At 40.4% G+C, this 23,715-nt stretch overlaps 1 protein-coding gene across 7 annotated transcripts in view; it reads left to right on the forward strand.

The window, feature by feature from the left end:
• The window catches only part of LOC106951384 (mitogen-activated protein kinase kinase kinase kinase 4-like), a 106,025-nt gene that overhangs the window by 58,366 nt on the left and 23,944 nt on the right, over positions 1 to 23,715 (forward strand). For 3 of the 7 annotated variants that reach the window (XM_015038885.1, XM_015038886.1, XM_015038889.1), the window contains exons 4-17: positions 4,926 to 5,051; positions 9,257 to 9,367; positions 9,560 to 9,650; positions 10,662 to 10,792; positions 10,955 to 11,009; positions 11,935 to 12,013; positions 12,121 to 12,296; positions 12,388 to 12,460; positions 13,481 to 13,691; positions 14,473 to 14,634; positions 14,967 to 15,053; positions 15,947 to 16,279; positions 18,610 to 18,765; positions 22,554 to 22,850. In XM_015038885.1, the coding sequence (XP_014894371.1) occupies positions 4,926 to 5,051; positions 9,257 to 9,367; positions 9,560 to 9,650; positions 10,662 to 10,792; positions 10,955 to 11,009; positions 11,935 to 12,013; positions 12,121 to 12,296; positions 12,388 to 12,460; positions 13,481 to 13,691; positions 14,473 to 14,634; positions 14,967 to 15,053; positions 15,947 to 16,279; positions 18,610 to 18,765; positions 22,554 to 22,850 (2,088 nt within the window). The remainder of the gene's footprint in view (positions 1 to 4,925; positions 5,052 to 9,256; positions 9,368 to 9,559; positions 9,651 to 10,661; positions 10,793 to 10,954; positions 11,010 to 11,934; positions 12,014 to 12,120; positions 12,297 to 12,387; positions 12,461 to 13,480; positions 13,692 to 14,472; positions 14,635 to 14,966; positions 15,054 to 15,946; positions 16,280 to 18,609; positions 18,766 to 22,553; positions 22,851 to 23,715) is intronic. The other 4 variants (XM_015038887.1, XM_015038890.1, XM_015038891.1 and 1 more) reach the window with 2 other exon arrangements.

Below are 23,715 nucleotides of genomic sequence, written 5' to 3' on the forward strand. Positions count from 1 at the left end.
TGTGGGTTTGTTGGTGTCGTTAAAAACTGGGGGGGGTTTTAATAAGGAGCTTCTTTTTTTTTTTTTTTTTTTTTTAGAAATGAAGAAGACGGACTGGGATTTAAAAAAATTGGCCGAATCCTTCAGGACGACTTGGTGTTTGTTGGACATGTCAACGCCTGTTGGTCCCTCGAGGCCAAAACCTTGATCTCTCCATCATATTTCCGCTTTGCGGCCATCCGCTCCCCTGGTGTCGTGGTTCTGTTTGCTCGGCTCCCATTGTGTGCTGTAATACTATAGCAACAATATGGCCGCCACCGAGTCTCCCCACATCTGTCATACCCAGGAATGATAATGAGTGGCCTCAGGGCGCTTCGTTTTGAACGGATGACTGCACTTGAGGGAAAGTGAGGGGAAGAGGATGTCGAAGGAGAAAAGGGAAGCACATACGTTGTAATGATTCAATAAATGCATGTGGCACTAAAGTCATTATGGGAGGCAATAATGGAAAGTGATGCTGCAAGGACAAGAAGGACAGAGACGAATGCCCAAAATAAAGGTGCAGGCTCCAAATAAGCAGATGAGGAAGAGACGCAGAGAGAGGGCGTATGAAAGAGAGCAGTTAAATCCTGACACACAGGTTACTGTCTGACTGTTCATCAAGCTTAAGCTTTTCTATCTTCTTTGTCTGCCATTGAGAAACATAGTATAAACATTAAATATCAAAGTAATTTACAATGATTCCAAGAGGTGCATTGCATGCGCTGATATTGCAATGTCTGCGATCCAATGTATTGTTCTGGTCAAATTTTTCCAATTTTTCTGTTTCAGTCGGATTCTGGTTTCTAGGTTACCCTGTTAGTGGAAATGTTGTCCCTGCCGAGGAAATTGAAGGAGCTCTATTATGACCATAATGTACTTGGTGAATAACAAAAACTGTGTCAAAAAACTTCAAAATTTTGACAGTATTCAGTTAAAAAATGTAGAAAATGCTCTTATTCTGACCAGCATTATTACTGGTATTTTCTCCTACCAACTGTGTCAGCAGGGTCATTCATATTAGGGGATCTGTTTTATTATTCTCTAAAGCATAACAGAAGTGAATGGAAGTAGCAAAAAGTCCCAATGTTTTTTACAGTGACATATGTCTGAAATTGTTATTCTGAGGTCAAAGACTGTGACACCATCCAGATCAGTTTAACATGTCATCTGAACCCATGAAAACCAAATGACAAGCTAATGTTACGGTGATATATTAGGTATTTACCTCAGACAGTGAAAAAATATATATTTCAGTCACTGTTGAAGTTAGTTTACATTATCCTGCTTAAACATGATGATTTCTTATTTAGTTTAATGAGACGATTTGTGGACTCCAATAGATATCCAACAAAAGATCTCTAAAAATAATAAAGCACACTGAAAAAACACATTTTCTTACTTGAATAACTTTATGCTCACAAACAACACTCACAGACTGGCTGCTAAGTCCACTGTCTGTTGTGACTGGTAATAATTTCTTTTTCTTTTCTTTTTTTTTCAGCGTGTTTGGGGTAAAGCGTCAATCATATTTCATCTTTAGTTCCTACCTGATATGCAATTGTCACCATCATGTTTTAAGAGGAGAACCAAGTGAAACCTCTGTTTTAGCACTGGTTACTGTTTATTATTCCCTGTCTTTTGGTATTCATAGCTTGTGTTTTGTTTTGTTTTTATGCTCCATTGCTGTGGCCGCAGCAGCTGTAATTATTCTGAGGGCGTTGGGATGCTCCGTGAACCACGTCTGTATTTATGTCTTTTGCTTCTACGATAGTTGTTTTTTTGTTGTTTTTTTTACCGGGTCCTCCTCTGTTTTCATCTTCCCATATCTGATGAGTCAGTTGACTGATGGCGGCCGGGTGGATAACTCCCGGTGGTCTGCTGCTGATGAGCGGATTAACAGATGAAATAGCTGGCCGCAGGTCTGTCCCGCTGGATCCCTGACTGATTGGTTGACAACTGAAATATCCGACTGCCTGTTGGATTTCTGAAGCAGGACCCAGCTGACCAGCTGCCTGACAGTGACTCGAGGGATTGGCTGACTGACTGACTGACGCTGTCATCTTTATGAGAGTCACAGCTGACTCTCTCCAGACTGTTAAAGCAACAACAAAAAGCTTACATGTTGTAGTGTCTGCTTATCACAGCCAGTGGCTTCATAAAAATAACATTTATAGAATAAATCCACCGAAAGCTGTTTAGGTGGTTGAACTTTTAAATCCAGGGAAACAGTAAACTTAGATTAATTTTTAGCTGCAAAAACTCAGCTGGAAATATGGCATTTTTAGATCAGCTTAACATATTAGCAGCTTAAGATTTATAAAAATAGGGAGTGGTTTGATAAAACAAGACTTAAGCAGCAATGCTCTGCAAATGACAGCCAGGATATAAAAAAAACAGCCTTCAGATGACTTGGCATCAGGTTTACTGGATGCTCTTTATTTTAGAGATATGAAAACTCTCTTTTTTTTAAACGCTGGAGTTTGGCAGCATTGCCCTTTAGCCTGTAGGCCTTGTACTGAAATGGCATCACAGCTTTTTTCAATAAAAATCCTGCTAAGTAAAGAAAAGTCACACATCCTACAACAGATGGCAACCTGCAGGAGAAATTACCCAACTTTACTTGCATGCAGCGGCTAGCCTAACCCCCCTCAGGTAGAAACTACTCCAATGTAACTCAGCAGCCAGATAACAGTTTTGTTGTTGTTGTTGTTCTTTTGACTCCACAGTAGGTCGTTGTTAACAACCTTATGGAATAGTTTTCAGTCACATTGGATGATACGGAGTCTTTGTTTCTGAAAAAAAACAAAAAAAAAAAACACCTCAAAGCATGTGTTGATGTTACTTAATTTAACACAGAGCTCTGCTTGTGCTTCTTCTTGGGTTCCTTCCTGCATCTTTGCATGGCACAAACAACACAGAGAGGCCAGAGATTGGGTAATTAATACACAATGGCAAGAATGGGATTCTCGTGGTATTGAAAGCTTGAGTAAAAACTACCGCAGTGATGATGCTGGTTACAAATTACTGTAATTTTCCTGACTGTCTCTTTCCCTTCATCAATCCTTGTGAGATCTACCATTTTAAATTCTTTGTGTTTACGAAGATGTTATTGGTATACAGAATATACATATAGCGAATTTTAATGAACAGAAAATTAAACTGCAGAAATAAATGACCATATGAATTATTATAGTTATTATAAAAATACCAGTCTCAGTGTTTAGACCTATAGTTTGAAACCACAATATATGAAATGATCGAACTGCATTCATTTAAGACTAAAATGCTTCAACCGATCATTTTGCTAAATTACAACACCCTGGGGATGAAACAATTAATCGGATTCACCTGATTAATCGGATTAGCTGTGATTAATCGATTTTTTTTTTAAAATAATCGTTAACTAATTTAGTAATTGATTATTTGTTAACTGGAGTATACAGGCTCAAAAAAAAATCTACTTGGAGTGAAAAATACAACATACTGCTCATAAAATGTTTATTTTCTTATTCAAAAAATGAGTTGGATTACTTGCTTTTTGCATATTTTAATGTGTTGCTCATATATTATTTTGATATTGATACACAGAGTTAATCCAAAATGTAGAGTAAGAACCCTCTAAATTTAGTGTTAGTTTTCAGGTGCTTTTTGCACAGGATATTATAGCTCCTGAAATTAGCAAATTAGTTTTTCCTACTATCTGTTTGAAAAACAAACAATTTTAAAACCAAACACTTAAAGCCGATGCTACCTTTTTTTTTACTTATAGCTGGATTATGTCTACCATGTTGCCATGTCTTGGTCAAATAATGCAGTACAAATAATTTAAGTGATTGTTTCTTCAGTTCAATGGGGGTCAGATTCGCGGTCTGTCCAGAGCTGACTATGCTGTTGCTGGTATAGGGAAAAGTTGCATTGTATTGAATAACCTGCAAGTTCAACAGAGAGGTGTAGAGAAGGAACATCAGTCAGGATAAATGCCAAAAAGTCCCAAGCCATGGTGTGAAAAACCAAATGTTTTCTTTTTTCAACTCCTCTGAGTTTTTGGTTTGTGGACACGGGATGTTGAAGCACCTACTGATGGACGCACTGATGTTTCTGGTGCTCCTGAAAATCGACCTGCGGTTGCCACGGTAAAAATGTCAAGTCCTGTTTGTCAGTTCGGTTGATCAAGCTCGGCCGCAGGGAAGCACCGAGAGCTGTCGCCGGGCTTCAGTGACGAGGGAGCGATGGAGAAATAACCACTTGATCTCATTATGTTGTATGTAAAACCCGGAGGCTGCGACGGTGGTTCTGTTTGGGTCTGTTATGAGTTTCAGCTGTTTGTTTGGAATGGCAGGACATAGTTTGGTTCCCTTCGTGGACCGGTTTTCCATAAACACACTGGAAAACAAGTTATGGGAAAAAAATTTACTGTCTTTTTTTTCAAGCTTTCAGTAAAGAGGAGGAAGACCTTTTTCTGTATAAATGACGGTTTTTCGCAGATCGATGACAAACAAGCCTGAATTTGAGAGAAAAAAAATAATTTTTCCCAAATTTGGGCTTTGTGTGCTTCAGTAAAGGATAACATAACCATTTATTTATCATTTATTTATTTTAAAGATAGAAAACCAGCTGAGACAGAGTAAAAAGGAGTGTTTGATGCCTTTTTGTTATCCCAAAATTGGAAAAAGACAAATCTCAAGACAATGTTAAAGTAGATTTTCAGACAAAAGACAAGACAAATGAAACAATTATGTTAAAAATGTCACCCAGTTCAGTTTTTAGGGTTTTTTTGGCTCCCAAAGAAAGTTTGTTACTTTAACCACAAGAATGGAAATAACTTATGAGATTGACCCGCAATACAGAGAATTATAGTGATGCACTTTCAACGTGACATGACTGCATCTGTTATTCCTCCATAGGATGAAGAGGAGGAAATTAAGCTGGAAATCAACATGCTGAAGAAGTATTCACACCACAGAAATATAGCCACATACTATGGAGCTTTCATCAAGAAAAGTCCACCGGGCCACGATGACCAACTCTGGGTGAGTTGATCTCGTTATTAATACTAAAACTTCTGTACCATAAGCACATATATCACCATGTCTGCCATGTACTGGGTTACGCTTGTTTGCATGCATACTCCATAAATGTTGTAGCATTGATGCTGTAATAAAATAATTAAATCTCATGCTGTGCTGTCCAGACGCTCTGTCTGCGCTGTTGAGCAAAAAAAGGAGAAAATAGAGAGAAGATTCTCGGTAACAAGGAAATCATGCATGTTAAGCCCAAGTTTATCATAAACATCTAATTTTTTTTTATGAGGGCCCACAAGTAGGAACTAGTGGAGTCGATGTGAGCTGGCAAACACAGGCGGCAGTTTCTGGTTAATCTGGTTTCGGATCAGGTGTTCATTAAATTCAGGCTGCATAACCAGGTGAATAAATGACACCACCCTGTTGTCAGATCACTCTTCCCCTTTCTTAGTTTATGAGCAGTGACAACATTACTGGGTCATTTATTTGCAGGGTGTGAGTCAACAACACCTGAGCTTCCTAAAAACATGTTCACTGCATCTTTCAGGAAGTTGCATTTTAGCACAAAGCAGCATGCTCTATTTGACCGGAACCTGGTGAAATGAATAACTGCAGTAAAACAATAGGCTGTTATGAAAAGAGCTGCTTCTCTAAAGGAACTGAAATAGTTATTGTGGCACAGTTTCTGAGCTCTTTGGAGCAGCTGAATAAGAATAATGAGCATCAAAATGCTCAGTTGGGATGTTTTCAGCTGCTTTTATTCACTTATGCTGTGTTTTATTAGTCGTAATGTAGAGAGCTGTTGTCGTTTGAACCCTAGTGATAGATTAGCCTCACAATAATGAGAAATAGATGAGCAATGGCTCAATAGTTGAATAGTGTTGCTTGAACAGATCGGTGGAGCCTTTAAAAATGAAATGATGAAATCCCCAGTCTGGAAAAAGGGTTGCATTCATGTCTAGTTTTAATGAGCTAATCAGTTAAACCAGACAGCAACCAAACAATGTTAGCTCAGTTTATATGACAGTAATAATCCCCAAAAAACTGATTTGATTATTAAGAAAAAGGGTTTTAATATAATTTAAATTAAACTGTTGTAATAGAGAGGGAGCACAGCCATGAAGTAATTTATAAATCAAGACAGATTCTTGATACTTTACAGTGTCGTCCCAACTTAGTCGTTCATGTTTTCGGCGGACTTGTTACTGATAATGCGATACTAATTAGGCTAATAATTATCTGACTGATTGGGAACCCTATGAAAACAGAGCAAAAATGCCACTGTGTCATAATTTACATGCTCCATCCCTGTGCACAGGCTCTCTTCAGAGTGAGCATATTTAAAAAACACACACAGTACGCACACTTAAAAGACGTGACACAACTTAACTCTCTGCAAATTCTCCTTCGCTTTTTGTGAATCACATGTTGTGTTTTTTGATATGTTAGCAAACCGTGACAGCAGCTAAATATCCAGGTCTGACGTTGGGTTTGATCGTTTCTGAATTTAAGATCAGTTAGTGTCCCTCATGTGTGAATACTAACGAGGGAAACCGATTAACAGAGTCATTTGTTTTACGACCAGTGGAGGAAATATTTCCGTTACCCCACAGCACAGCCATGTGTTTGTTTTCACAGCTGCTTCTTTAACCTCTTTTAACGGTTTCCACTCGTACATCATCACGCTGTCCACTGTGTGTGTATAGGAAGCACAAAGGCCCAAGTTTTATGATGATTATGTTCTTAAATGACCATCTCTGAAGATGCGGCTTCCTCTTCTGAGTGGAAGCACTTAGCGTGCTTGAAAGGCAACGTGTGCATCATCAGGTCGACATGTGTGGATGCAGGAAGCACCTCAGGCTTTTAAGTCGCACATAACTTTGGGTCTATCTGCAAAAATATAGAAGAAGTAACTGAAACAGTACAAAACAAATAGAAGTATTTCAGTCATATTTAAAGATCCAAGTAAGACGAGGTCCTCATTTTTCATCCGTACATGTGTGAGCTGATTGCAAACGTAAATGTTCAACAGAAATATGTAATTTTTGCTGGATTTGTTCTCTCACAGCTAGAAATGTGATTGTGTGAAGGTTGCAGGATAAAAACAAAGCAAGGAGTAAAGTGAATCTCTAAGCATCTGAAAGTAACCCCAGGGTTGAGGGGTGTAAGGCAGCATCCCGGTCAGCAGGAAAACTAAAAAAACATTTTAAAAAGTATGAAGCAGCAACTCTCACCAGGACAAACAACTCCAGTAAACGACCCGGAAAATGAGCTGCTGCGTTTACATAATGCCTAACACGCTGACCTCCAGATTTTACAAAGGAGACAATTAAAAGAGAACTGTGCTAGGATTCATAACGGAGTGCTCCAGATAAGAAAGGTTACCATCTGGAATGTCAGCGTTTCTTTAATATTTTACAGTTTATAGGTGACAACAGTTCTGAGAGGGTAAAACCTCATGACTGGTTCAAACCTGAAGTTTTGGCTGTTCTTTATTAATTTGTGTATTTTATTTATGCTTTATTCCTCTGCTACAAAAAAAATCAACTCTATCTTGAAAGAACATTAAAATGACTCCTTAACTTGTTGCCAGAAAACTGAATCAGAAGAAGAGAATAACCTTAAAGTGTTGGATCTTTATAGACCAGTGGTCTCAAAGTCCAGTACTTGAGGAGATGTGTCCTATCTCATCTCGTCCTACACACTTGAATTAAATGACTAAACTGCCTCACTAGCATCCAGTCAGGCTCTACAGAGCTCTGCTAATGAGCTAGTATTGGAGCCAGGTGTGCTGAAGCGGAGAGAAATCTAAAGGTTGCAGGACAACGGCCCTTGAAGAAAACAATTTGAGGCGACTGTGTTAGGCTGTCGACAAATTCTAGGAAAGTTGTAGATACTAACAAAACATAAACATGGCATTTCTGGAATCCCTATAAAATATTCTGTTCTAAGACTCAACAGGGTGGCAGAATGATAAATTTGTTTCTCCTTTCATGCTAGCTTTCTTATTAGAACAAGTGCTCCAGTGTGAATTTTGCTAACTTTGGCCTTAAGATTCAGATTTTGGCCAACTGGGATTAGAAGCAGAGGCAACATCATCATCAAGTTCACGTTTTTAGCTAACTTTAGCATCTTCTATTAGCAGTTTGTATGGTTAGCATGGCTAGCACCTAACTGTACAAATGATTTTAAGGCATTCACGGTTTTAGCTAACTTTAGCATCTTCTATTAGCAGTTTGTATGGTTAGCATGGCTAGCATCTAACTGTACAATGATTAAGGAGTTCACGTTTTTAACTAACTCATAACCCAGGGGTCCCCAAGCTACGGCCCGCGGGCCGGATCCGGCCCGTCACGTCATTTGGTCCGGCCCCCTGAACAATGCCGGATCTGGCCCGCCTCCTCATACCAGAGAGCATTCAGTGTTTTTTTTTTCATATATTATATTTTCCGGTTTATATGTGGATTTTTCTTCAACCACCAGGGGGCTCTTGAGCAGATGTGAAACTAACTTTCCCTCAATGGAATATATATACTAGTCAGTCCCAGTCACCGTTTCACTCACGGTTTTTTCCATTTGCATTCTGGGTAAAAATCTATCTAAAAGCGCGAATGTGTCGTCGCGCCCCCATCTCACCTCCCCCCCCCGTCGACAGGAAGGTTTCTTTCTCCAAAAACTAAGACCGGCCCCGGACCAGAGAAAGGAACAGCTATGTGGCCCTCGCAGGAAAAAGTTTGGGGACCCCTGTCATAACCTGTTAGCGGTTTGTATGGTTAGCATGGCTAGCATCTAACTGTACAAATGATTAAGGAGTTTACGTTTTTAGCTAGCATCAATTAGCGTGTTGTACAGTTGACTTCATTTAAACAGTAATCTCGTTTGGTGCACCTCAGCTACTGGTAACACACACCACAACCTTTTAAAACCTGCTGGTTTCTATTTAAATGCAACATTTTTATGTTTCAGCAGAAGGTTGTCAAATGCACCAAAGGTGGAGAAACGAGTGCACTTATTTATAGATTTGTGTTGTTTTTCAGCTGAACTAGGTTATGTTATTTGTTTTGTGAAAGGTAAATAAGTTGGGTGGTTTTGTCATATTTCTGGACATGCTTGTATAAGTTTTGGGGGTGAAAAAAAATCAACATTTGAAGTTAAGCCATTTGAGAAGTGTCAGATAATGAGGGATTATCTCTAACTTGTTATCTGCCCTTCAGCTTGTCATGGAGTTCTGTGGCGCCGGCTCAATCACCGATCTGGTGAAAAACACCAAAGGCAACTCACTGAAGGAGGACTGGATCGCCTACATCTCCAGAGAGATCCTCAGGGTGTGTTACCAACACTTTCACTGCATTGTTCTCAAACTCTGGCACATCATCATTTGCATAAAAACAACAAAAAATATGTCTCCTTTTGTGATTTTTAACTAGATTTGCATTTGAACAAATCGTGAGTACCCATTGGAAAATGTTCTTTGAGATTTGCTGATGTTTTGTCATGTAAATTCTGTGTTTGTGCAGGGACTAGCTCACTTACACGCTCATCATGTGATCCACCGTGACATCAAGGGACAAAACGTGCTGCTGACTGAAAACGCTGAAGTCAAACTGGGTAAAGAGCTTTAACCTTCAGGCTGAGAAAGACGGTGTGCATCTGACCAGGCACTAAATGATGGTTTTTGGCTCATCGGTTTTGTTAGACTTTGTTAACCCTACTTTGCTATTTTAACATTGTTGGAAATCTTCCAGCAGTCCATCTTATCTTTATTTGTCTAATTGTTTTCAATAAGATTACAGTTTGTGATCAAAGGTACTCTCTGTGAACTCTCTGATTACTGTCCTGTGACACAAAGTGGAGGCCACGTGTTTCCACTGCAGCCGCAGATGAAACACTCTGGGATTTATCTTGAAATGGCACCATGGAGATTTTGAGAGAGCAACATCAACACTGGACTTTAGCAAAACTAAAATGAGGTGAAAAGCAAACCTCAAAATAATCATTGTGCGTTAAAAAAAACGGTAATTTCTGTGATCTCTTCCACATTTTGGCCTACTTTTAGAAGATTTCGTAAATGTTTATGTCTATTTGTCTTATAGACGTAAACAGAGATAAAACTCCAGCTGTGTGTTGAGTGTAACTGTAATAAAATCTAATTTTATGTGCAGTTTGCACATTAAAACTGAATTATTTTATTTTCACAGTTCAGCACCTAGACATTTTGAGCCAAACTGAGAGGATAAACTTGTTTATTCATATTTTTTTATGAAATAAAGTTAAAAAAAGTGATAATTAAAAAATTCAGTGATCTTATATGATTTTTTCCCACCTGTTTAATTCTCACCTGTTTTCAGAAAGTGAAATAAGTCTGAAATGTCAATAGAAAACATTATTCCCTTTAAGAATACGTCTTTCTTTTTTGAAAGCACTAGGAAGTCGATTTTCAGAAGAACAGCATTTCTCTGTCGAAGCCCACAAAAAAAAAAAAAAAAAAAGAAAACTGCCACCCATGATGGCCCTTTTATAAATACATCTGAGGTCAGCACACAGTGTGAAGGATAAAGCTTTTGGCTGGAATATGATGGATTACAACTGTATCGGTGTGTGTTGTTTTTTTCTCCACAGTGGATTTTGGTGTGAGCGCTCAGCTGGACCGGACGGTGGGCCGGAGGAACACCTTCATCGGGACGCCCTACTGGATGGCTCCGGAGGTCATCGCCTGCGACGAAAACCCCGACGCCACCTACGACTACAGGGTGAGGACGAGCAGAAGAGCCAGAAGATAACGGTCCTGTGTGCATTATTTCTATTTACAACACGTGACATTATCCAGACTTTAGGAAACAACATCTTCTTTTGTTATTATAAAGAAAACATGTGTGTAGAAATGCCTCACTGACCCTGACCCTGTCTTCCAGAGCGACCTTTGGTCCTGTGGCATCACAGCCATAGAGATGGCGGAGGGAGCGCCCCGTAAGTACACCTACGTTTTGCCAGGGATTTATTCAGGGTTTCTTTTTTTTTTTTTTAAAGGTGTGGCACTTTAATGCATTAATTAGCTACATAGATCTTAACGTGTTTAAAAGTATTCTTGCAAATAATCACATCTATTTTTATTTTTTTGTTTTACGTATAAAGCCTCCAGATGGAACCTTTGTTGCGTGTTTCTGGTACGGCCGTAAATCTGCTGCACAAGCTGTTTCTGTAAACCAAGCTGCTTCTCCAGGCCCACTTGGAGTTAATTTTAGTTTGATCTGCTGAGCTGCAGGAAAAGACTCTCGTTGTGCTAATAGAAGTTAGCCTGTTCAAAGCTAAATTAGCCTCTCAATGCGAATCAATACGTTTCCAATGCTAATATTGGCTTCCACATCTTTAAAGGAGGCTTTGTGAATGATCAGGTTCCTGAAATACTTGGTGTAGTGTCACTCTGCTCCAAGCTGATGCTTAAGTAACCTAATCAACAAATTGGAAACAATCAATATATTTGTTGTTGAGCTCAAATGTTTATTTATTCAATAATTTAGCATTAAAGAGGGTTATTGAATTTTAAATGTTTATGGTTTGATTAGTTTTGATTAATCAGTTACAGACCCTGCAATTAATTCAGTTAAAAATTGTAATCATTTTATTTATATTAAAAGAAAAATGTACAGCTAAAACACATTTGGTGAGTTTCTACTCGTCTGTTTCTGATGACCTGGTGAAAATACTTTGAAATGTTCGATTTATCAGATTTCTCTACAACAGAAACAGCCACACATTTCTGCTGCTGACAGTTCAGTCATGCTAATAAGCGGCTAGCAATTGGTATCAAAGTAAAAACTTTCTCTGTCTTTTTTTTTTAATCGTAACACCTGGTTTTGTTTACGTCTGTGTTTTTTGGTGTCCTCCTCTGCAGCTCTGTGTGACATGCATCCGATGAGGGCCCTCTTCCTCATCCCCAGGAACCCCCCTCCTCGACTGAAGTCCAAAAAATGGTGCGCTAACTTCTTCCGCCTTCCTCCTCAGTCGACGCAACCGACCTCTCTCGCGAATACGTGGAGATAAAAATATTCCAAACTCTGACGTTTAAACGGCGTTGCAGGTCGAAGAAGTTCTTCAGCTTCATCGAGGGCTGCCTGGTGAAGAACTACACCCAGCGGCCCCCCACTGAGCAGCTGCTGAAGCACCCCTTCATCCGGGACCAGCCCAACGAGAGGCAGGTCCGCATCCAGCTCAAGGACCACATCGACAGAACCAAGAAGAAGAGGGGCGAGAAAGGTCAGTCGAGTAGTTTTATCATTTGCAGCTGATTTGAGATTAAATTTTAGATCCTTACTATTTGTTTTGGTTTTATTTTTCCAATTCACAGATGAGACAGAGTATGAATACAGTGGAAGTGAAGAAGAGGAGGAAGAAGCTTCTGAGCAAGAAGGAGAGCCAAGGTAAACTAAATGCTAAAAGATTTAGTAGGATATGAAAAGTTAAAAGTAGTAAATTCATGCTCTTTTTGTGCTTAAATAATTATGGCCCGAAGAACAGAAAACGTGCAAAACTGCATACACACATGGTGTGCTTACATCACGTTTACATCAACAATGAAATGTAACGAAAAGCTGAGAAGTTTGGTAATTTCCCTACATCCTGTGACCTGTTTAACATTTGACTGGTGTTCCTAGCTGGAAGTGTGAGGGACTGGTTAAATTTCAAACGTTTAATGTGTTTGAATGGTTTAAAGCAGGGGTCCCCAAACTACGGCCCGCAGGCCGGATCCGGCCCGCCTCCTCATTTGGTCCGGCCCCCTGAACAATACCAGAGAGCATTCAGTGTTTCATATATATATATGTGGATTTTTCTTCAACCACCAGGGGCGCTCTTGAGCAGATATGAAACTTAGTTTCCCTCAATGGAATATATACTAGTCAGTACCAGTCACCGTTTCGCTCATGGTTTTTTTCCATTTGCATTCTGGGTAAAAATCTGTCTACAAACGCTAATATGTCGTCGGCAGTAATCCAGACCCCCCAACCCCCGTCAACAAAACTTTTCTAAGGTTTCTTTCTCGAAAAACTAAGACCGGCCCCCGACCAGAAAAGGGAACGGTCATGTGGCCCTCGCAGGAAAAAGTTTGGGGACCCCTGGTTTAAAGCCTCCTCTGTTCATCATTAGTTCAATTTAAGCGACACATTTTAAAAGTATAAAACCCGAAGTAAAAAGTGTCATTTTTAGATATTTCAGTGGTTGATGTAGCACCAGGATGGCACAAGTTGCTAAATCCCAAAAGAAAATGTGAAGGAACTTTCACTGAAGCTTTAATATTTGGTGTAGGGAGCTAAACATCACACACCGTATCCCACCGTCGTAGGAGAACATGGGTTCATGTCCTGTGCATCATTCTCAGACAGCATTCCTATTTGTTTCCGTGTTAAACGCTTGTTCTTCCCGTCGTTTCTGCTGCCGTGCAGCTCCATAGTCAACGTTCCGGGCGAGTCGACGTTGCGCCGCGACTTCATCCGGCTGCAGCAGGAGAACAAGGAGCGCTCCGAGGCCCTGCGCCGCCAGCAGCTCCTCCAGGAGCAGCAGCTCCGCGAGCAGGAGGAGTACAAGCGCCAGCTGCTGGCCGAGAGGCAGAAGCGAATCGAACAGCAGAAGGAGCAGCGCAGGCGGCTGGAGGAGGTGACGAGTCAAAAACCCAAACGTCTTATTGTGCTTTAGGCAAACTAAGACTGGGAAGGAGACGTTCAAATGCTCTCTGTCTCCCAGTTCATCCAGTCTTCTTCTTTAACAGTAAGTGTCACCAAAATTGAGGAATAAATCCAAGAAAAGCTTCATTCAGACATTTTACTGTACAGAAGTCAAACCAGCAGAAAGTTTTCAATCAGCAAGTGAAGTTTGCTCTTGGCTGACATGTCAGATTCTTGGTGATCTTTAAATTTGCATAAATCCATTTCAAACGAAACATAATTATGAGGAGTTTTCTTGAAGATTAACGAAAATGTCACAGTAAACCTTTACGGTGACGTTCTTCAAAACTATTTCCCCGAAACATGCAAACTAGTTAGTAAAATATATAGATTTCCAAGAATTTTCACAAGGAAAACCAAAGGGCAGATCACATTGAAACATAATGCATGTTTTTATTATTTAATTCAGAAAATTTTGTTTCTATCAGCTTTAAACCTCCAGAGACTGAATGTTTGCAGATTTTTCTTTGCAAAATAGGCAAAGAAAAACTAGCCAGGTGACACAGTGGAAGAAAATAGTTTGATTAAAACATTTTGGAGCAATAAAGAGTGGGGGAAAAAAGCAACCTAATCCGAAAAGAAGACTTACAATATCATCTGAGTTAACCCACACCGCCTCAGTGTCAAGGATTGTGTCCCAGAAGAAAGTTTTAAGACTCGGTTGATCGTATAGATTAGAAATCCTGCATGCTTTATGTCGTGTTCCCCCACAGCAACAGCGGCGCGAGCGCGAGATGAGGAGGCAGCAGGAGCGCGAGCAGCGCCGACGGGAGCAGGAGGAGAAGAGGCGCATCGAGGAGATGGAGCGCCGTCGCAAGGAGGAGGAGGAGCGAAGGAGGGTGGAGGAGGAGAAGAGGAGGGCCGACCGAGAGCAGGTAACAGAACAGAGGCTAAGAGATATTTACAGAGATAAAACGAGAAGTATGAACATGACGTTTCAGTCTGGCTTGTACTTACCAATTGTGAGTAGCTCTTTAAAAATGTATCGGAAAATGAAAATGAATCCCGACAGACTTGCTGTGCTCTAAACTGTTAGCATTAGCAGCATTACGTTCCTTTCAAATGAAGGAACAAACTTCAACCTCCTACTTACTACCCGCCTCAATGAGTAACCTAAGCTAATTTTACCTCTCATAGGAACCTCTGCATGTCTTCTTCTGTCATGTTGTAGTTTCTCAGGTGTGTAACTGTTGCGTTTGATTGACAGGAGTACATCCGGCGCCAGCTAGAGGAGGAGCAGAGGCACCTGGAGATCCTGCAGCAGCAGCTGCTCCACGAACAGGCCATGCTTCTTGTGAGTTTCAGCCGTATCGTGGCGCCACCTTCTCCTCCTGGCTCCACTGTTTATTTGCTCTGTTGTCTTATTAGTCACACTCTTCCGTGTGCTTTTGCATCCCGAGTGTAATCCTCCATTTCATTAGGCTGGTAAGTTGGACGGCAGGAGTCCCTCTGTGCACATGGTTTCTGTTTCCATTTACCTCCCCGGCCAACTGAATGCCGATGTTTAGTTTATCTTTTTTTTTAGTTTTCTGGGTTTCAGAGATCCACGGGGAGCCGTTAAAAGCTGAGGTCAAAACATAATGAGTTTTCTCAGGGACTGAAAGGGGAAGTCTGGATGTTTACAGGGCCCTCAGTGATGGAGATGCCGTCACCAGGAAACCAGTCATCCAGCAGGAAGAGAGGGTTTCCCCCTCGCTCTGCCCCCCTTCGTCGTCTTGCTTTGTCTTTTAAGGGTTTAGTCCCTTTGGGTTTGACAGTAAATACTCATTTAATGCAAGGATGTGACGGTCACCACCTCTACATCATTGTCTGCGGCCAACACTTCCTTGAGAGTCAGTTTATGAGCCCATTATTAAAATAAGCTTCCTCATAAGCTTATTTTAACAGGTCAAATATTTTTGAATTACTAAAAGTGGCACAAAACGGTGGATGCTGGTAGCATTTTAGCCTCCCTTGGTTTTCAAATTGAGAGACTGAGTTGGTGCTCAGAAGAATATCTTGCTAATAAACCCAAGTCATAAATTGTTGGTGAATGTTTGGGGTCCCAGAGGAAGTAAAAGGTGTTTTATTGTCATCTATAAAGTCAGCAGAATAGTCGGTGAAGCCCGTTCGCCCAGCCTCTTCCAGTGACTGTTCTTTTGTTTTTTATTTGTTTTTTAAATTGAACTCCGGCCTCCCTGTACTCAGGAGTATAAATGGCGGGAGCTTGAGGAGCAGCGGCAGGCTCAGAAGCTCCAGAGGCAGCTGCAGCAGGAGCAGGCCTACCTGCTGTCACTGCAGCAGAACCAGAACCAGAACCCGGACAGTAGCAAAACAAGCCAGCAGCAGAGCTCCAAACCCCCGCAGAGCCTCGAAGCAGACAGGGGAAAGCCCCCGCAGACGCCCGACCCGGATGCAGCCAAACAACCGCAGGGCGTTAGCAATGAGAAGACGCCGCCCGGCCCAGAGAAAACGACAGAACCCAAGCTTCCTGCGGCTGAGCGACAAGGCCCTGCACCTGACTCTGAGCCGGTCAGAGAGGTGACCGTCGTAACTGAACAGCTTCCCTTCGACTGCAGCAAAAATATCGGCTTTGCTTGTGTGAACTTACTGCTTTGGGTCTGTTGTGTCTTCCTCTGTGGTGGCTGACTCCTGCTGCTGAATGGTGGGTGGGTGCCTGGTAGATGTTGTCCTTTCCTACAACTCACAACCCTCACGATGAAACTAGGTTCTCACACACTTAATAACGGCGAAGCTGAACCAACAAAAGACAACCATTATCTTCACGAGCGTCTCTGTCGACTTTCCTTTTGGTTCAATCCAAACGTAAACACCTTTAGCAAAATGACTAATGTACTCAGCTTATTTCAAGTATCAGTTCTTAAATAATAAAAATAAATAATATTTCCAATTCTCAATGGAATCATTGACAGGATCAATGATGATCCTCAGTCATGGTGTCTGCTTGTCCTTAAAATGTCTTGAATTCATCCAAGTAATATTAAAGCCTTAAATTGTCTTAAATTTGCTTAAAAAATGTAAGTTGGCTTTAATTCGTTTCTCACAGGTCTTACATTTTGTCGTGGCAGGGCAATTTTACAATTTTATCTTCTATATTCTACGTAGTTCATGTTTCTTTTGAGTTGTACATTCACGTTTTTAATCTGTTCTGTCGCATTTTGTGCAACTATCATGGGAAAGTGTAGATTTATCGCCAGCTAGCTGGACGACGGTTCATCGACGCCACCGGCTCACTTCTGCTGCCAACACATGCGACGACTTTGCATTTTGTGCACTGCTTCAATACAAAACATGCATTTTTTTTATTTATTATGTTTTGCACATTTCTCTCTTGATACACATCTTAAATTTCATTCAAAATGGTCTTAGAAAGGTCTAAAGTTTGAGTTGGTGAAACCTGAAGAAACCCTGTCAACGGAAAACAAATAATTTTGTTTTCTGATCATGACTTGAATGATTTAGTTAAACAGTTTACATAACCAAAGCAATCCCAGGATAATGCCTGAATGTCTAGTTTAATTCCCAGTCATGACTTTGTGTTAAAATTAAAGTTATTGTGCTTTATAGGTACTATAGACACAGAAGTGCTTGTTAATGTCATAATCTGTTTATGGAGGCCTGTAATCTAAACGCCTTCCATTCATCTTCCAATAATTTGTCTCTATTGGTAATGGACTTAGAGTTTAATCACTGACTATTATTGCCTCAGACTCACTGTAAGGTCATTGTGTAATAAGAGGACAGACATTTAAAATGACTTGTAAATAGGTAGATCTTTGGGAGGCTGAAACCAGTTTATTTTGACACACTAGGAAAACATTTATTACATTCAACTAGTCAACTCTTATAATAAAGAAAAGTAAAATGAGTTTAAAAAACGAAATCTTTAACAACTGTTTATTAGCATTCAACATTTTCCAGTCATAAAGTTAGACACAGGGGTGATGTCACACTGTGTGCAAGAAAGCAGTCAGTTTGAGCTTCCTCTAATGAGGAACTTCTTTACATAGCAGGTGTTGAAGGTCAGGAGAACTGAATGTCTTTTTTGTCATGATGACATCTTTAAAAAATGTGCAGACGTTAAAATCTAATCCAAAAGTGTGCAAAAATCTGATAAACGATAGACAATAAACTGAATTTTTAAAGAACCGTGTTTGAATTGTATTTTATTTAATTTTTTTACAAGGAGCAATCATCAACTTGGTGTATTCAAGCCTAAATGCTTATTCTCCGATTCTTGCATTTGATTTAAAAATATTGCTATATGACAAACATGTCCGTTTTCATTTTTTAAATAAAATCCGCTCTGAAAAGTATTCAGCTCGAACTTAAAGGGATCTCTTTTGCTATTGCCGGTCATCGTTCCAAACAATTAAATCACTCCACATGTTATGCACTGTAAACAGGAACTTGCTTAAAAATCAAGACTCAGATGAGTAAAGATTATGTTTCTCCATTTAAAGAATAAATCTCGCCTTAAACTTCTGGCCACTGAAAAGCGGCTCTGATATTTTCATAACTCATCTCTGTTACTACTTCTGGGATTTTAGAGCCTGATGTTCGTGTCTTAACTTCTCCTGTCTTCCTTTGAGAAAACGGCATGTCACTTTTACTGGGCATGTTGCTCTCGTCCTCATCGCTGACTTGTGGGAATAATGCAGCGACGGTAACAACTAGTAGAGAGTCTTTTGTTTTCTGATGTGCTTGGACTACTGCTCGTACAAATAACCCTTTTTCCTCTGTGGGAAATAAACTAACCAACCACGCCGTCTGATGACTTCCGTCCTCGTCGCAGCGCCGTCTCGTCCAGACGGCGGGTTTTCTGAAGCCTCTTGTGTGTCGCTCCGCAGGCTGACGAGCGCTACAGGAAGAACATTCAGGGTTCCCCTCAGTCGGCTCAGACCAAACCCCAGCAGCCCCCGGTGCCACCGCGCTCCGAGTCTTCACACGCTAACGGGAACGCCGCGTCGGAGGCGCCCGCGATGCACCGGCCTGTGGAGCCGCAGGTAACGACAACGTCTCCCGCTCAGCTTAATCGGTCATAAAGGCGCAGAGATAATTGTTTGCCTGTAATGTGAACATCTGCAAAGTCCAAAGTGTTTATTTTTATTTTACTCTGTGCATATTAACATTTTGCATCGCACGTTTCCTGGATCTGATCTGCATATAATTCGGTACATTGGAACATACTCTTATATTTCGTCAGTTATCGTCAGCGTTGCTGGGGATTTTAAACCCCTCTGTGGTAATTTCAGTCTGCCTGTAATTGTTCACTCTGAAGATAAACCTTTTCTGACAAAATCTGTAATTTAAAAGCTGTTTTCAAAATTCACTGAAATACTTTCTATTAGTTTTGTAAAACATAGCAGTAGTGAATGGAGGTAGCTAGAAGTCTCACTTTTTTGCACATAATCAGTCCAGTCATGACAGTCAGTCTACTCATAACACATTTTACCTTTATGCTTTGAAAAGTTTTAAAATGCTAATGTTCACTTATTTGTGTTTCTCACTGTACAGATTTTTAGGTTTTCTGCCTGTAAAATATGACTATATTTGACCTTTGAAACCTTTGTTTTTCACTAGCTCTCTCCTTTTCAGGTGATTTCAATTGTTTGCCTGTCACTGTAAAACATTTCTCAATAACGTTTTGACTAACAGCGCTTTTTTTCTTCAGTATTTACTCTTTGCGGATCGGGGGTTTTAGCCAACCATGTCTTGGTTGCTTCATCTGGATCCACTGATAAGCTTTTCTTTTGTCTCCATTTTGAGTCTCGTTGTCATCACCTCCGTTTCAGTTTTCCCTTCAAAATGACTGCAGTGCACCGAGGAAAGTCTTTAAATCTCCAAACTAATGATTTATTCATTTGCAGACGGGGAGTTTTATGACACAGCAGTGCCGGGAACTGTTAGCGAAGATGACGGTAGAGCGGGTTTTGTAACAATGAAAGAAGAATATTTACTGTAATTCTTTTTCCCCTATTGAATTTCTTTTTAATGAAAAAACTCACATCAGAGTTTCATTTTATCTGAAATGTCCTGGTTGTGCTGTGAACAAGTCCTGGGAGTGGAAGGCTTCAGGGTAAAGTCATCTGTAACATTTACATCTCGGCGCTGTATTTGGCATCTCCGCTCCATGTTCTGCTTCTCGTCATCGCGCGGCTGGTATTCAACAGCATCTATAATTTACAGGCCTCCAGATTTTGCATCGGGCTGTAACGGTGTCTTCCCAGCGAGGGACTCAAGCAGCTTTGCATGAATAACTGCGGCTCATTAAAGTCGATCGGCATGAACGTGCCACACAGATTAAATAAAACGGAGAAAGCGGTGCCGTTGCCTTGTGAAATCAGGGTAATTATATAAATCACGGGCGTGTTATTAGACTTTCATTTTCAATGTAAAGCAGAGCAATCGGCTTTCTCCTCTTAGATGGTTATCAGTGGTTATCATCGCCTCTCGTTTCATTCATATAAATATTTAAGATAATTGATTGAAATATTTTTTTTTATCTAATCTGATTAGAAAACCTTTTTAAAACTTTTTTCCTCACTTCCCCCATTTATAACGTTACTAGAAAATGGAGGCGGTAGTTTTAACTCACAATTTATGTGAGAGATGGGATTCAAACTTTGCAACAAGAGGTTGGTTTTAGAGATTTTGCTGCCCTGTGGAGTGTTTGTGTGCATGCAAAGTGTTTGTCTTTAAATGCATGTTTGCATGCCAGCCTGTGTTAATTTTTTAATAGTACAACTTCATCTTTTTTCTTTTTTTTTTTTTTTACATTAGCCGTGGAGAGAGCTCCTATACAATTAGTGTCCTTTAGCTGAAGCTCCAGCTTTATTACAGCTGCAAGGCTAATTATGTGTTTATCAAAGTGAAGCAGCGTTTCTGTCAACGTGTGTCGAGAGTCACGACAGAAATTGATTAAAAACACACTCTGGTATCTCTGCACAGCAGCGTTGATGCAGGAGTGGCTACTGACGGCAGCAAGCAGGAGTTTGAAGACTTGTTTTTATTCAGCAACACTTTGTGGCATGTGCAAGAGTCTAATAATGTGGTTAAATTTTAATTTTTATAATTCCACTATCGATCAAAGAAAAAAAATGATGGTATTAGAGGAGGTTTTTTTTTTGGCAATCAAATCTGAAAGTTTGAGGTAGTACTCAAGAGATAGTGGGCTGGGATTGGAGGTTCTAAACTTCAGTATTTTTCCTGGTCACCTCTCAAAACTTGTCTTGCATGTAAATCTGTTGCCAGTTTATTTTTTTCTTCTCCATGTTGAAGGGGCTCTGTAAAGGTTGGGCGCTTTGTTAGTCACCGCTGTGCTAAAACGTATTTATATCTTTGGGTGTTAATGTTACATAACACACGTCTGCAACAGATATTCACTCCGTTTTATAAATATAGCAGATCCCTGGGAAACATCAGTTATTCTTAATCTTCACCGTTTAGGAAGTTTAGGAAGTGAGACTGCCAGTTGCATCAGCTTACTCTTTGGTTTTAAAAGGTTTCTGACACACTGATAAGATTAACAAGAAGAAGAAGATTTGACCCCAGCTCATAGTGTCCGATGTAGCATCCTTGTAGCCCTTCCTGGATTTAATCAGTGTGTGAGAAGGTTAACTACACTGCTTTCCTTTTTCCTCTGCATTATGTCATTTAATTATACTATCAGATTTTAATCCTCACCAGCTGCAAAAGGGAGTTTATGAATATAAAGTGAGGCCTGTCAGATGAAGCATTGCAGCTAATATCACAGCTCCAGTGTAATGTCTTTTATACGCTCATTTAAATATTAATTACACAACATCCTTCTTTATTATTGCTACCATTTTCATAGCGTCAGAGTGAAACCATAGCAACTGTGTTGTAAGAGGCAGAAAGCCTTGACAGGAAGCTGAAGGTAAACAAGCGTCCCTCTCTGCTGTGCTGAGGCTGTAAATCATGAAGTAAATCATTTTAAAACTACAATTTATTTTTGGGAAATTTTGGCTAATAGATTAAACCTTGAGAAGAAGTACATAATTGTGAAATGGGAGGAAAATGATTATTTAATTTACAAATCACAATGAGTGTGCCATGCCTTTAGTTTAGCCCCTTTACTCTAGTAACCCTAAGTAAAATTCGAAGGCAAATAGAACCACGAAGACCAAGAATCACAGCATAAAGGGCAGCGGAAAAGTTGTTGAAAAGGTTAAACCCAGGTTAGGTTAAAAGCAATAGTCCAAGCTTCAAACTCCTCACAGTTCATCACCTGAGAAAGAAAAGAACATGGAACATCTGCAAACCTACCAAGGCCTTCGTCCACTGAGCAAAGACGTAGCACAGTCTTTATGGACGAAGAAAGAAAAGTCCAGAATAAGTCACCGTTAGGGATCTATGTAGGGACATAGCAAACAAGGGGCAGTCGGTGACGCTATGCATCTCAGAAATCGAACACTACCCCATTACCGTAAACACACCATCATGTGGTGGCGATGATTTTCTTCAGGAAAGACGAGAAAGCTGGTCAGAATATGGATAAGAGAGAGATGGAGCTAGGAAAGTCCAAATACCAATGTGTGCCTTGCTTTTAGATATTTTATTTTCACGATTAGGAACCATTTAGTGTGTGTCTATTAGGGTAATGATGCTTTTCCTGTGAACTATACTTGCGGTTCATGTCATAGCTCCTCGGCTACAAGATGCTCCAACCTTACAGGCCCTGTAGAATGAATGAATAAACCTTCCTTGTTTGAGTTATCTGCATGCAGACTGATCCGTGCTCCCCGCTGTGTTCTGTCTTGTCGTCTAAAAGGTCCGTTCTCATCTGGCTGCTCTCAAGAGCAGCATCAGTGTGACCTCGCCAAACTCATCTGCTTCAACCCCACCCGTCATGTCCCGGTCGCACTCCTTCACCGAGCCGCTAACACCTAGCTTTGAAAACCACCACCCGCACAAAAGCCATGAACCCCACCAACACCATCTTCCTGCATCCTCCTCGTCATCACCGTCATTCTTATCATCAACGCCTGCACGCACTGAGCCACAAACCCATCCCCAGTCCAGACCAATGCCCCATGAAAAGGTCCCGTCAGAAGACGGCCCGCCGAGGGTAAGACCAGCCCCCGTGCAGCGTGGCGGAGAGTCGCTGGGGGACTTGATTGTAACTTTTATGTTTTTTTTTATCCAGTGAGATGGCAGTTCTGGTCTCAAGCATTATTTTATCATCTTATTTATTGAAAAAAAAATGTTTTTGACTTTTTCTATGTCTTCAGTAGATGTGAGGAATTTCATTCCCCCTATTTATGTAAATATTCTTGGAGAGAGGGAGACTATATCTGAGTTAGCATTAGCTTAAAGAAAGCTAGCTTACTGACAGAGATATGTGATGTTTTTATCTTTGAGTTGCTGCCAACAGATAGATTTGAATTTGTCTAATTACAAAGTTGACATTTGAAATGGTTTCCAGTCTAAAACGCTTTTATCAGATGCTTTTATATTAGCAAACAGCTTATTAGCATTGCTAACTGGAAATGGCTGATTTTGTCTGACTTCCCTGGACAATGTGTCCTTCTCAGATCTCTTAACTGCTTCAAATATTTCTAAATCTATCATGTTCCATGACTGACACAGGTTGAAAGCTTCAAATCCTAACAGAGCAAATTTGCTGGAATATGTTCAGCCTTCTTGTTATCAGCTAAAGTCGGCTCTTAAGAATCGATGCTTTGTGACAGGCAGCTCCTTCTTTTACCTCCTGTTTTTACCAGGTCATCTAGCTGACTAGCTAGTCATGCTATCTCACTCACTAGCACCACTAACTTCTTAGTTCAAAAGTCAAAGGTGAAATAACCGAATCAACCTAAGTTTAATTTTCTGTTTAACCAGTTTGAACAGATGACATCTCTCTGTAGGAAATGCTGTCCTTTTTCAGGAGCCTCTCACGTTTGTTTTTCTTTTAACGTCGCCTTTCAATATGC

The sequence above is a fragment of the Poecilia latipinna genome, unplaced genomic scaffold (assembly GCF_001443285.1).
Source record: "Poecilia latipinna isolate Pla-1442-1.1 unplaced genomic scaffold, P_latipinna-1.0 Scaffold456, whole genome shotgun sequence".
Taxonomy (NCBI): Eukaryota; Metazoa; Chordata; class Actinopteri; order Cyprinodontiformes; family Poeciliidae; genus Poecilia; species Poecilia latipinna.